Source organism: Periophthalmus magnuspinnatus, chromosome 21 (genome assembly GCF_009829125.3).
Source record: "Periophthalmus magnuspinnatus isolate fPerMag1 chromosome 21, fPerMag1.2.pri, whole genome shotgun sequence".
Taxonomy (NCBI): Eukaryota; Metazoa; Chordata; class Actinopteri; order Gobiiformes; family Gobiidae; genus Periophthalmus; species Periophthalmus magnuspinnatus.
The window spans coordinates 31,294,967-31,310,057 of NC_047146.1; the positions used below are offsets into that span (position 1 = coordinate 31,294,967).

At 37.8% G+C, this 15,091-nt stretch overlaps 1 protein-coding gene across 1 annotated transcript in view; it reads left to right on the plus strand.

Annotated features, from left to right (window-relative positions):
* The window catches only part of LOC117389521 (inactive dipeptidyl peptidase 10-like), a 364,225-nt gene that overhangs the window by 307,400 nt on the left and 41,734 nt on the right, over nt 1–15,091 (plus strand). Inside the window, exons 6-10 of the mRNA XM_033987204.2 lie at nt 127–179; nt 344–425; nt 8,259–8,379; nt 9,252–9,406; nt 12,036–12,133. Coding sequence (XP_033843095.1) covers nt 127–179; nt 344–425; nt 8,259–8,379; nt 9,252–9,406; nt 12,036–12,133 — 509 coding nt within the window. The remainder of the gene's footprint in view (nt 1–126; nt 180–343; nt 426–8,258; nt 8,380–9,251; nt 9,407–12,035; nt 12,134–15,091) is intronic.

The following is a 15,091-nucleotide window of genomic DNA, read 5'->3' on the forward strand; positions in this document are numbered from 1 at the left end:
ACATTTTTCTCCTTAAATAAAAAAAAAAAAATGCAATAAAAAGCAAAGTGATTTGATCTTTAAGAGGCAAAAATATCATGGTACAACTTCAACTAATTTCTCTTTCCGTCTGTCTTTCTGTTTTAGGTTTATCGTCACTCCTACATGGCATCGTACAGTATCTACAACATCCACACAAGGTCAGTGTACAAATGCATCTCTTATTAAAGCTGCAAAGTGTCTATTTCAGCTTTGAATCCCGTTTCCTTTCCTAGTCTTCTTCTCAGAAATCATACCTTTAGTTATGTTTGTCGTCCTTCACATTTTTAGACACGTATGCAGAAGGGTGTTTTGTTGTTTTCAGGGAGGTTTGGGCCCTGGACCCTCCGGAGGTGGGGAACTCTGTGCTGCAGTACGCGGCCTGGGGAGTGCAAGGACAACAACTGGTGAGAGCTTTCATTTATACATTTTTGTTTTGTGTATTTATATGTATCTCCCTTGTCTTAATGAATTTCAGTTGCACACGAGTAACTACATTGTCCAGGACCAGAGTAGCCAAGAAATACTGCTACTTTTAATGTAAATGTGTGTAATCCTTCAGTCGTCCAGGTATGATCCATAGCAAAAGAACTATTTGATTTTTCCAACTGAACAAGTATTTTAGAGCTCATCTAGGCACTTTTCTGTTTGTTAGCTTTAGACCTAGCTAACACACAAACTGGTGTTTCTGTGTTAGCTCCTTCAGACAGATATAAGGCAGTGTCCAACAGTATCTGACCAGAACTGAAGAAGAGGCTTGGACGAGCGTCTTAACTCTAAAGCTTTTATCCAGCTGCCCAAACTTATTTTTTTCTTTTGCTATGTTAAAGGTAGTTATACTGAAACTAACCAAAAGAAGTAAAAGTATTGTTAATAATGTTGTATGTAAAAAATCTGCAAAAACTATACTTTTCTTGACAAGTTGACTAAACATGTATATGTATATTAACAGTACAAAGTTGCTGCTAGAATAATAATTAGTGAAATGCTGAAAAATCTCTAAATCTCCAATTTAGATTTTATTACAACACACTATTATTTGCAGTTTCTGTATGTAGTCCAGCTCTATTGAATTATACACAAGTGTGAACTGTGTCTGATTGATCCAGGCCCTTAACAGGAGCTCTCACACCTGTTAGCATAATGGCTAGCCCTAATGTTTTCTTCGTTTTGATATAGGTCTAAGGATGGAGTTATAAATAGGTGATATATGATGTCTAAGTCTCCTGTTCCTGTTCAAACATAGTCTTTCCTAAAAAAAAAAAAAAAAAAAAAAAAAAAAAAATGCTTCTTTCACTCTCAAACTATTTTTCTCTGGCTCAGATCTGACCCTCACTATCTTCAAAGGAGTGGTCAGTGTCTTTGAGATGTAGATGAACTGCAGACTGTGGTCCTGAGCTGCTCTTGTGACGGTGTTGGTTCATTCTCTTATGGAGGGGCTTTTTTGTTTCTCCAGTGTAACTCTCACTGCACTCTTCACTGCACTCTTCACTACACTGGATGGAGACATTGCTTTGTTTGTGTCTCTGGGTTTTGTCCTTAGGGTGAACCAGTTTCTGTCTGAAAGTCTTTGTAAGTTTGAAATAGACCGGAATTTCATGCTGTCTGAAAACCACAAAGACACACCAGCTGTGTTAGGAATAGTTACAACTTTCCTTCTAGGTTCAGATTCCCTGTTGTCCTGTTTTTAGCTCTCTGGAGTCTATTGAATCCACAACGAGAGAGTGTTCCTCTTTCACTTTTCCCTCTATGTTTGCAGGAACTACTCCAGAATACTAAGCTAAAAGAGAGAACTAAACTGTCACCTGACCAAATCTGCAAACTGCTGGAAATGTGTTAAAATACCACATATTTCCAGTTCAGAGGAAACTTCTATAGGCAAATCCACAGCTGTGCCATGGTTATTTCCTATTATGGCTAACTTATACATGGAACTATTTAAACAGAATGCAGTGGTCTCACTTCCAGGCTCCACCTACACCTTGGTATCGATATGTGGACGACATATGGACTAAAATCTAAATCCAAGATCTGACCACTACCTGCTGTTTGATTCACACCAGCCACTGCAGGACAAACTCATACTTAGCCGTGCTCTACAAGACAGAGCTCAAGTAGTTCCTACAAAGATAGACCGAAAAGTGAAAGAGTCGAACATCTCCATCTCAAAGATACTAACCACGCCTTTGAAGATAGTCAGGTCCAGATCTGAGCCAGAGAAAATAAAAGGTTTGAGGCGGGAGTTAAAGAAGAGGAACAGGCGCCTTTGACATAATTTATCTCCTATTTATACCAAACATCTAGACGATATCACCAACCATGTGACACACTGGTTTCAACTCATTTTCATTTTTTTTTTTTGTTGACTAATTGGACTTTTATCTCACTTTCCCTCTTCATAAACCGTCATCCAGCTGAGGACTGTTAATTAGATGCAAATGATGTCACCTCACGCACTTTTGTTTATCTGCTCCGGACACTTTGCCATGTTTGTGACAGAAAAAGGCTAAAGTGTAGTTAGTTTGAACACGCAGAAGTCATTATAGATATAAAAGCTGGACAGACAGTATCCATGGTACAAAAACAAGGCGTTTGTGAAGAAGAGGAGGGTGAAAAATGAGGTAAAAGTGAACGATGAAGGCCCACAGATCAGAATAAACGTGAGTCATGATTACAAAGATGTGAGTGGTTGGGATGACACACAAACAGCAGCGATGATTAACAGAAAAATGGAGAGAACGGCTAGAAATAGTTGGAAAATGTTATTTAGATAAGTGGTAGTAGTTTTAAAAGTCCTATATTATGCACAACTGATTCCTGTGAACTTTTAGCCATGTTATAATGTTGTTACCTCCTCAAAAACAAACCTGGAGTTGTGCTTTGTTTCAGTCATGTTTGAGTACCCCTGCATTAGTCAATCACCGTGGGAAGGCATGGCAAAAAAAATAATACATATTTACAAAAAACAACTGCTCAACTTAAGCAAAAAGCAACAGAACTTAAGAAACTGAGGAAAGACCCCACATGTACTCGGCTACACTGATGTTCTCCTGAAAACCAGACTTGTCCTGCTTTTATTCCCTCTCAAACCAGAAGCTCCGCCCCCAGGTAAACACCATTTACTTCAGGTGCAGCAGGTACAACTTTAGCAGGATCTCATACTACACTGTGGACTTATGAGGACCTGAATCACTTTAACTCAAAAAGTGTTTAAAACAAAACTATAAACACTTAAACATTACAAAATACACAAAGACATTGAAACAAAAAGACAAAAGAACTTAACTCAGTTCTCCCTCCACATGGTCCAGCCCACGACCACACCCAAGGCTTTAAAAATGGCCGACACAGGCCACGCCCCCTCTGTGTCTGGACCATGTGGAGAGTCAGGTAAGAGCAGATAGATGTATTAAACTGAACTGATTAAAAATACAGTGGTCCCTCGTTTATCGCGGGGGTCACGTTCTAAAAATAATCCACAACAGGCAAAATCCGTGTAGTATCAGCTTTATTTTTTACATTTATTCTATTTGTTTTTAGTTGTAAAACCCTTCACCACACACTTTTCTCACACAGGCATTCACATTTTCTCACATTTCTCTCTTGTTTAATTCATTAATCATGACTCAGGTGTATTTCACAGTTCCTCTGACCGCGCCTCAGGATAGTTCTTTAGTTGTATATTGAAAAATTATTGAAAATGAAGAAATGCGTGAATAAACTAAATTATTGTGATATTAAAGGGACAAAGGTCCACTTTGTCACAGCCGTCTGTTGTAGAAAAATGACAGTTCTAGATGAAAAGTAATCCATTTGTGAAGCTCGGTGAGTTTTGAAATACAGAAAAAAGGTTTATTGTTTGTTACAGCAGATACAGACGGGACAGACAGACTTTCAGCGTGTCCCCCAGTCTCAGTTGAGTCCAGTCCAGTCCCCCAGTCTTCAGTTTGAGCTATTTTATACCAAAATGACAATGCCACATACATTTCAAAGCAGAGTTACGTTTATTTCATCCATATGATAATTAACTTTTCCACTTCGACAGGTAGAACAACAGTGAGTTTCCTGTGGGATGGAGACAAAAGTCAAAAGTCAAAAGTCTGGTCTGGGTCTGACACAGATCAAATGCATTTAAAGACACAACATGAATATACTTACATTTCCACCTCACATCTCTCCACAGATCTGACCTGTAACTTGTCAGCTGCTTGTGTCCTTGAAGATAGAAAACTATATAACGCTATACTGTGGAACATTTTTACCAAATCAATACAATTTTCATGAGACAAGCTGGTAATTGATCCCCCCCCCACCAGAAACGTTCCATAGTGCACCATTATGAAAAAAAATGTGGGGGAACCTCTTTGCGTTTCAGTTGTTATGCATCACAAAAACAACAGTATCTCCCATAGCCTCGCTGAACTGAACGCAGATCACATAGACGCTCTTTTTACTGTAATAACTTTAAAAACGCCGCAGACCGCTTCACCTTGGAGGAGACAAATGTCCAGAGCACTTACACAGATCCAGATGATAAAGGGAGCTCTTATTCCCCAAAGCACTTTCATAAATCACAATATTCTTCTGTTTTAATCAAATCTGTGGCTCTAACCCCAAATGGACGTCGCACAGCCAGTCGAATTAGACTTTTTTTATTTCACCACCGGGCTCTCTGCATGAAGAGCCGGCTCAAAATGTCTGCAAAATTATGTCACAGCTTTGCAGAGGAGGAAGTTGAAGTAGAGTTACTGCAAAGGAACGTCATTGTAGTATAAGTGGCCTCCTTTACCAAGAGGTTATACAGAAAGAAAACATGTATTTGTACGGAAGAAGTGCAGGAATTGTTCAAATGAAATGTTGTTTACAGTTACTACACCCAATACTAATACTATTACTACTACAAATACAAATACTACTGATACAGCTGCCACTCAAAACTGCTATTACAGCCGCTATTACTATTACTTCTTTTCATTTTCTGTATACTTCTATTACTATAAGGTCCTATATTACACTAAATAGACTCTCGAGCTTTAAGTCAAGTTATAATGTTGTTCCCTCCTCAAAAACAGACCTAGAGTTGTGTTTTGTTTCAGTCTTGTTTGAGTAACTCTGCAGTATTATTCTGTTTACGTCTGCAAATCTCCTGTATAACCACATGATGACATCACGAGGTGGAACAGAGTGTTTTCCATCTGAGAGAAGAATGAAGCGTAAATATGCAGACACAGTTTATGTTAAACTTGTGTGAATGAAACAAAACACAACTCCAGGTCTGTTTGTGAAGAGGAAACGACATTATAACTTCACCTCCAAGGTCCTGGTGTCACATATGAGTCAAAGTGTCATTTAAAGCGACAGAAGAGGATAACACACAGTTTAGATTCCACATCGACTTTGTTAAAGGCTCATGTCTGTACGTGTCTGCAGCTCTTCAAATGAGACACATTGTTTCTCATTTTGTTTTTATAAATAATAAATAGTTTTTGCAAATCATTATTCAAATATGATTTAATTTTGTTCTGTCAAATAGATTCAAACATAGAACGAATGTCCTCATGTGTGACATCATTTTTCTCATAATGTAAAGAGATAATTATTAGTTTTTACACTCATCAGGTCCAGTCAGCCCAAATAACAAAGAGAAATTAATAAAGCCATGAAAGATAATGATAAAGATAAAAAAAAACTGTAGATAAATGACTTAAAGAGGCACTGTGTAAGTCCATTGCCTGTCTCCATTGAGATCTTATGCCTTTGCTGAGTAGTTCCACTGTATGGCATTAAACCCAAGTATCTCCATGGAGTTACAGATCTATGGAGAGGCGACGCCACTCCCAGAAGAAAAATCATTTTCTGTGTACACACTGTACCTGTAGAGAAATATACGCCCTAAAGTTTGAATATGATATTGTGACATATTCCAGAAAATAACATCTCCATGGAGACAAACAAGTGCTGGGAGCTACATCAGAAAATGTACACGGTGCATCTTTAGTTTACAGTTCATTTCTAGTGTATTTCTTGTAGTGTGCTTCTCCTCAGAAACATTCAGCCTCATATCATCCGTCTCCAATGGACTATTACATTACAACAAATGAGCAGACTCACTTTACTAAACGTCTGTGTTTACAACCGTGATTCAGTTACACACAGTTTGAGTTTAAATAACCTGATAATACATGTTTAAAGTGTTTTAGTGACAGTCAGCTAACACCGCACAACTCCCACTGGATTCATTTTATACTTAAACAAACTTAACATACAGTCATATCTACAATAGTTAGACTCTAGGACTGTCATGAGGATTACTATATCGTTCAAGATACGACAGATGGAACGATATTTTTGGGGGACAATATTTGCAGTACAGGGAATTTTTTGTTTATATGATTAGATGTAAACTGTAAAATATTAAATTAATAACTTGTATGACTCATTACTGATGCAAACTAAGTGTTTAAATGTGCTGTTTATTAATTGCAGCTCATGATTTTTTTTAGAATATTTTTGTGGTTTAAATCTGCTCTTGGGTTATTGTGTCAGTGGCATAAATTTGTTTCAATATTATGGTTTATCATCTATATTTTTTTCATCAACTCCTACAACGATTTGTCCAGTTGACAGATTTAAATTTCGTCTTTTGCTGTGGATCAGACCTGGACGACTGAGGGATTACACAGACTTTTTCATCAAAATATCGCACATCAAAATGTTTTATCGTGACAGACGCACTACACTCTGCATCACATGGTCCATAGAGCTCAGTTTTCTTCCGCTGTCTTAAAAATAAACCAAAAAAATACATATTGGTGAGTTGGTCAGAGCATTTGGAAGTGAGATGTATTCACTGTGTAACTAACTCACTGATTTAATCAAAGCTGCACTATGTAACTTTTCTGTTCTGCCATATGCGTGGAAATGTTTAGAATGTTGTTTAGAATGTCATACAGCACGTGTCAAACTCAAGGCCCGGGGGCCAAATGCGGCCCGCCATGTCATTTTATGTGGCCCGCGAGACGGTAAATTAAGGCTTGACTGTCATTTTAAAATAAGTCTATACTGCTTTAATGTGTACAATGACGATAAACTAATGAGATTATTTGCTAATAATCATCCCAAATTGTTCAGGAAGAGGAAAATTGTCGGCGTGGAGGGCAGTTTCAAAAAAGACGCTAAAGGTGAATACAAGTTTGTGCTTTAAGGAGAAAATCTGTATGTTTTTTGTGTAATGAGTCGACATTTTGACACCAAACACAGAGCTAAGTATGAAAAAGTCAGCCTTCAAGAAAAACAACAAATTGTCCAATAATTAAAAGGCTGTTTTTGAATCAGTGCTGAAAGTTCTGACCAGATACACACTTTTAAAAATGTCAGTTTATCAGGAAATACACAGTTACACGGACATGTTAAATAACTTTTTCTGTATTTATTAGTTATTCAAGTTGCAAATATGACAAGTTTAAAAGTAGTTACATTTATTTTACATGACATTTGTTTAGATTCAGTGACATTTATCCTGCCGCAGTCACATCTGGCTCTTGATGGCGGCCATTTTGCTGATGTGGCCCTCGGTGAAAATGAGTTTGACGCCTCTGTCCTACAGTGTGACATTAAACTTATGTATCACGCATTTATTAAATTACAGGTTTTTATAGCACAAAAAAACCTCGTCTAGTGTTGCCAGGTTACAGAGATTACGTAGTTGACCTTCCACTTGAACAGACGATCACAGATCTAGAAAGGTTGAGGTTTTTATCGCAGATTTTGTAATTTGACGATCTGTGCAATGTCATATCAGCGCACAACTGCCCAATCTGAACTACACAAACATCAGCAGTATCTCAAAATCACATGATGGTTTCACAAAATTACGTGATAGTTTCATGTTAAAACGGGATACAAAATGATATGAAATTACGTGATGTGTAAAACGAGGGACTACAGTAGAGGATCGATCCACTTTTGCGCGTTTGTCTGGTGAGATAGAGGCTACGCTACTGATTTTGGCATGACTTGTAGAGAGATTGACATTTTCACCTCTCACTTTTTGTCACTGCTCCCTCGATTTCTATCCACACGCCCTCAATTTAAAGAAAGTCAAATGACGTCATACACCTGTTTTCTATCTTTTCCCTCAGCTCTGAGAAAGAGACAAATCAAACAAGGAATGCACGTAAATATATATAGCCACAAAATCAATCCAAAGTGTGCGTGTGTGTGTCTGCCTGTGTTTCCAGATGTACATATTCGAGAATAATATTTACTACCAGTCTGACGTGAAGAGTAACTCGCTGAGGCTGACGTCTTCGGGCAAAGAGGGAGTCATCTTCAACGGCATCGCAGACTGGCTCTACGAAGGTACGTTATGATCATTGTGTTATTTTTATTACTATGTGAGTTTGACACATTAACTGTTCAAGTCAGAGCAGCAACATCAACTCAATTTCCTACTTAAATACTTTTACTTAAGTCGATTTTTTCACTTTTTTCACTTTTACTTAAGTATCCATATAAAAATGTGCTTTAAGAGTAAATAGTAAAAGTATTTCATAGTGTTGTTCATTTGTCAAAGTGTAAATGTAGTGATACTGATTAAAAATTATACAGATTTTGGTCAACAGCAGCAATATAAATCAATTTTTGTGATTTTTCTCATGAATTTTGTGCGTTTATTTTTGTTTTGCTCAAAGTCGAAGCTTGAACTCGAAAACTGTAGTCAGGATGTTTCCACGAATACGGTAAAAATAACCCCTCAAATCATATGAAAAGTACTTTTTACATTTCAGTCTTGTTCAAAAATGTAGTGGAGTAGAAAGTACAGATAGTACACAGTCTCAAATGTAGTGAAGTAAAAGTAAAAAGTATGCACTGTAAAATTTAGATAAAATACAGCCACATATACCTGAAAATTCTACTTAACTACAGTACTTTACTACTTGTACTTTGTTACGTTCCACTACTGCTACACAGTTGTGGTTTATTTGACGTATATGTTGTCTAGTTTTAAGATATATATGAGCTACTACCAACTCTGCTCCTTGTTTTTTTTAATAAAATAAAATACAACTTTTTGTTTTGAAAGCCTTTCTGACTTAATTGGACCCCAGGAACAAGGCCTGTCTGCTCTGATGGGGATGCTATAAATAAACAATAAACAACAGCATTCTGCTCTGTGCGTGTGTGTGTATTTGTGCGTCTATTTGTGTGTGTGTGTGTTTGTGTGTGTGCAGAGGAGATCTTGGAGACACACGTGGCTCACTGGTGGTCGCCTGATGGAGAGAGACTGGCCTTCCTGGTTCTGAACGACAGTCTGGTCCCAAACATGGTCCTACCTCGCTTCACCGGGACCACCTACCCCAGGGGCAAGCACTACCCCTACCCCAAGGTGAGGAGGGGGAGAGACACTACGGACACAAGCTGAATGTGCAGACTCATATTTATATTTGAATCTTTATTAACACCAGGGCTGTTCTAAACCGGGTCAGACCAAAGAGTAAACCAAAGTTAACTCAAGGCCAAAGCCACCAAAACTAACCAAGGTCTAAACCAGGACTAAACCAGGTCTAACCCAGGTCCACCCAAGGACTAAACAAGGTCTAAAGGCTAACCAAGGTCTAAACCAGGACTTAACTAGTGCTAAACCAGGACTAAACCAGGACTAAACCAGGTCTAACCCAGGTCCACCCAAGGACTAAATAAGGTCTAACTCAGAACTAAACCAAAGTGAACCAAGGATAAAACAAGGAGGACTAAACCAGGTCTAAACCAGGTCTAACCAAGGACTAAACAAGGTCTTAAAACAAAGCTAACCAAGGTCTAAACCAGGACTGAACTAATGCTAACCCTGGACTAAACAAGTACTAAACCAGGTCTAACCCAGGTCTACCCTGAGACTAAACCAGGTCTAAACCTAAGCTAAACCAGGTCTAACTCAGGTCTAGCTCAGAACTAAAATTAAGTGAAACAAGGACTAAACAAGTACTAAACTAGGTCTACCTAAGAACTAAACAAGGACTAAAACAAAGCTAACCAAGGTTTAAACCAGGACTGAACTAATGCTAACCCTGGACAAACCAGGTCTAACTCAGAACTAAGCCAAAGTGATCCAATTATGAAACGAGGCTTAAACCAGGATTAAACCAGGTCTAACCAATGTCTTCCCAAGGACTAAACAAAGTCTAAAACAAAGCAAACAAACCAAGGTCTAAACCAGGACCCTGGACTAAACAAAGACTAAATCAGGTCTAACTCAGAACTAAACCAAAGTGAACCAAAGATGAAACAAGGACTAAACTAGGACTAAACCAGGACTAAACCAGGTACCCAAGGACTAAACAATGATTAAAAAAGATAACCAAGGTCTAAACCAGGAGTGAACTAATGCTAACTCTGGACTAAACAAGCACTAAACCAGGTCTAATTTGGAAATAAACCAGTGAACCAAGGATGAAACAAGGACTAAACCAACACTAAAGGACAGGTCTAACTCAGGTTTACCCTAAAACTAAACCAGGTCTAAACCTAAGATAACCAAGGACACAAACTAGGACAGTGCCAAACCAGGTCAAAACCAGGCAAAACTCTGAACTAAACCAAGTCTAACCATGGAGAAAACCAGGGCTAAACCAAAGCCAATGAAGAACCAAACCAGAACAATGCTAACACAATACTAAACCAGGTCTAACCCAGGACTAAACCAGGTCTAAATCACCTCCATTAGGTACTCACAATGCACTCACCATGACTTAATAAAACAGAAACAAAAAATCTCTCCTTTTCTTCATAAACAAATCCAATACTTCTAAGATCCCATTGAGTAATCATGCTAAGAGGTTTGGGTTTGCCGCAGTAATAATTCAATAAAGAATTAGGCTGAAACGATCCTGTTGTTTCACACAGGCTATATATTCAGAGTATATTCAGATAAGAGCATTACCACACAGCTGATGCTAATTAATTTGTGGGATTAATTTTCCACCGATAGATTACATTATATAATTACCCAAATGAGAAATTAAATGTTTCCTGCAAAACATTGACTGAACCAAATGATTATCCCTCAATTTAATTATTAAATTATTCCTCAGATTATGTGGCTTTTTCCCCTAAAGGTGCTATTTGAGTACCACCTGGTGCACCATGGATCATAAAACATGCACAATCTACACAGTTACATTACCATATTTATTACTCTTTATCCAATATAAGCTTTGGAATGATTATATACTGTCAAATAGCACTAATGTAAGTGTTTACGTTGCATTTGTCTGTATATAAATCCCCCATTATCCTTTTTTTGTGGTTCTCAAAATGTGGTAGAGGTGCATGTTCCTGGTTTGTTCACAGATGCATGAACTCCAAGTCAAAACTGGGATTAAACCTGGACCGGACCAGGATTTAACCAGGATTTGAACAGGGTTTGACTAGACTGGGCTTAGAACTCAACCAGAACAAGAGTGAACGTGTCTTTTGACCTAGAAGACCTGGTTTGGTCTTGTTCAGGGTCTGGTTTAGTCAAGTAAAGATGAAGGTTATACCATAAAAAACTAATTTGTGTCTGATGTTGTGGGAAATATAGGCCTGTCATGATAATGTTGACTTCAGTACATGATGGACAGAACTATATTCTTTTGGTGTACTTTTTCTTTGCTCTTGTGATGTTTGGTTATATTTTTTGGCCGTATAAGATTTGAGCTGTTGAAGATTGAGTTAATAATTTCCATGACTCATTATAGATACAAACTATATACTGAAGCGTTTTATTCTTCTATTTATTTAATGCAGCTGTCGTTACCAATTATAATAGTTTTTTTTTTTTTTTTTTTTGTGTCACTGTCATAAAGTAGTTTCAATATTATCATTTATCATCTGTATTTTTCTTCTGCAATTCAAAATGCGTTCGTGATAGGCCTAGTGAGCACATTTTGAGACCAAATGTTTGTAGTTTGGTGAGGACTTACTACTGTTTGTCTCGTCTTATTGTGTGTTGTGTGTTGTGCGTTGTGTGTGCTCAGGCGGGGCAGCCAAACCCTGCAGTGAAGCTGTTTGTGGTGAATCTGTATGGACCCACCCACACTCTGGAGCTGATGCCTCCAGAGACCCTCAAACTGCGGTGAGTCTTTGTGTCATGGTCTATGTGCTGTTTCTTTGTATTATTTTACTGTATACACTTGTCCCTCGCTATATCGCGGTTCACCTTTTGTGGCCTTGCTGTTTCGCAGATTTTTTAGTGTAATTTTATATGCTTTTTTTTTAACAGCGTATGAACGTACATTGTGTTCTGCGTCCTGATTGGCTAAGAGACTGTAGACTCGTGTATAGACTCATATACATAGCTGCAGGTGTTGAACGATCAGACTGTCACCTGTGTTGCCAGATAATATGGCATCCATCAGCTTCTGAGATGTGCTCCCTTTACTTTGAGGAGGAACATGCTGTCCCTGCTCCCAAACGCTCCGGTGTAGTATTTAGGGCTTCACTGTGACAGACGGAGACAGATGATGCCAGACTGCATCTGGGGAGGGAACGAGAAAAAGAACAAAATCCAGTTCACCTAAAAATATTGGTTTAAGTTTTTTCAAACCTGGATGTCTGTGCAATCCCTCAGTCATCCAGGTATGATCCATAGCAAAAGAAACATTCAATTATGTCAGTTTCATTGTAAGAGAATGTTATATACAAGTACATTTCTCTACAATACAAAAGGAGTGAAGTTAACTCTTGTAAGTGTAAATGTAATGATTAAATTTGACCCGTATAAAGAGTAATTTCTACTCTCCATAGAGTTGTACGTGTTATTAAAATCACTCCAATAAGTGTCATTATTAACACTGGAAAAAAGTAAATAATGAACACGACTTTTAGTACAATTGACTCTGTGTGGAGTGAAAAATCTGCTAGAGATAAATTCTGTGTCATCAGCTTACTCTAAAAGTGTAAAACTGACAATGAATATTTTTACTCTGAAGCTAGAGTAAATCTTACTCTGTACAGATAAGGACCTCATATACTTAATAAATAGTAATAGTAATAGTAAATAGAGTAACATTTTACTCTTCAAGTGTTGGTTTAACACTTGAAGATTTACTGTGTACTACTGAAGAAGCCTCCTGGTTGAGCAGAGAAACATCTTCACTCTAAAACCTACATGCCAAGAGTAAAAAGAAATGTACGTGTGTATAATGTTTTCTTAGGATTAACTGTTCACAATGCTGCATTAGTTTGGAAAAGCAATGGAAAGAAAATAAATAGTCAATGAATCTTTTGTCCCTGATTCTTCTTATATTTTCTTCTTCATTTACAGGTGGTAGATGTTCTCAGTATAAGCCTCTGTCTTTGAAGGCTTCTTTTTACTTTGTAACTTTGCGCTGTTCACTTTATCTCCAGCTTTAATTACTCTCTCCTGTACTTTGGCCTGCGTCCTCGCTCTGCAGTTTGCCGGAGCCGTTATTTCCAATGCAGAGACCAAGGACGAGCCACACCAGTGAATAACAGTCTAATGTTATTCATCCCATAGAGCGCTCGATGCTATCTGCTCCTCATATCTCAGTGTTTTCGAAAGTGCAAGAGAAATCTGATTTAACCTTATGAGAGAAAGGGGACTATGCCTGCTCTGCAATTTTAAACAGCAGAGGTTAACTCAGCAGAAACCGTTTCAACTTTTGCAATAATAATATAGATTCTAGTGTGAGGAAAATGTGGTTGAGTTAGTAAATGCTGTCAGAACTATCCGCTTCTTAAAATTGATTGCGGAATAATATTTTTTTCTTCTTACACTGCATAAATTGTACTGAAAGACCTGTATCCAATTTCTTTTCATGCATTTTCACAAAATTTAGCTTGCCCCAGTACAGATATATTGTATAAGCAACTCTTAGGGTCAAAATACGGCCACTGTCTGCGTCTAAGTAGTTAATGTAGCATCAGGCAGTGTGTAGTTAGCATGCTAGTTGTTGATAATGCATTACCGTGACAGCTAAACTCCACTCTGACTTTTGAAAGTTGTGAAAAACACTTATAAACTTGTGAATAAGCGTCAAACTCTGAGGTAAGTGAGGAATAACTTTGGACCACTCCTTAAAAGTCAGGTCTAGCGCCGTTAACTAAAATAATTCAAATATGGATCGCTTGTGCACCGTAGTGTCAGTATAAAGCTATGGTAAACGCCGTATAACCCACCACTTCCATTATTTACTGATAAATATTTCAGCGCTGCCTGAATAATAGATTTTAACTAAGTCCCTTTTCACCTTGAGCAGTGTTGAGAAGAATGACATTGTTTACAACACAGTAAACACTCTTAAAACAAGTGCTTATCTGGCAACCTTGATTCAAGTTCAACTTCAGACGTTACACCATTTTCTTTCAAAGTTAGTTTTCTTAAAGCACTTTTGTTTTTCTGGTTTTGAGTTCTTTCTATTATCGCAGTCACTTCATCCTCCTTGAGACACAAACAGCCCCATCGCACAGAATATATACTGTTTTCTTCTGTATAATCAGTTCCAGTGCCAGTTTATTTACACAAGACAAACTGTGATTGTGTTTGCTACATAGTTATAATCTCTAGCACCAGACGATCATTGTGTCATCTGGACATTTTAAATTGCAATATTGATCTAAAACGCCTCATAGCAGACTTTTATGCAAAATGTACTTTTCAGATGTTTTAATCATGTTATCGCTGTTTCTCCTTCTCATTTACTCTTTCAAAGTTGTATTTGGAGTGATTCATGTTTAAGCAAAACACTGGTCCCTGGTTTATCGAGGGGGTTATGTTCTAAAAATAACCCGCAATAGCAAAAATAGCGAAATCCAAGAAGTAGTCAGCTTTATTTTGTATAATTATGTGTATAAGGCTGTAAAACCCCTCACCACACACTTTATACACTTTTCTTTGCAGAGAAACACTTAAGTCCAAAGCGTTTCTGAAATTTGTCGGTGCAGAACGTTTCATCGACATTGTGCGTTTTGTCGGGGAGAAAACAAATTGCAAACATACAGCACTTCAGAGTCACACTGCGATTCAACGTTTATGTAAATTTGTCTGAACACATTCTGTACTGGACAGGAG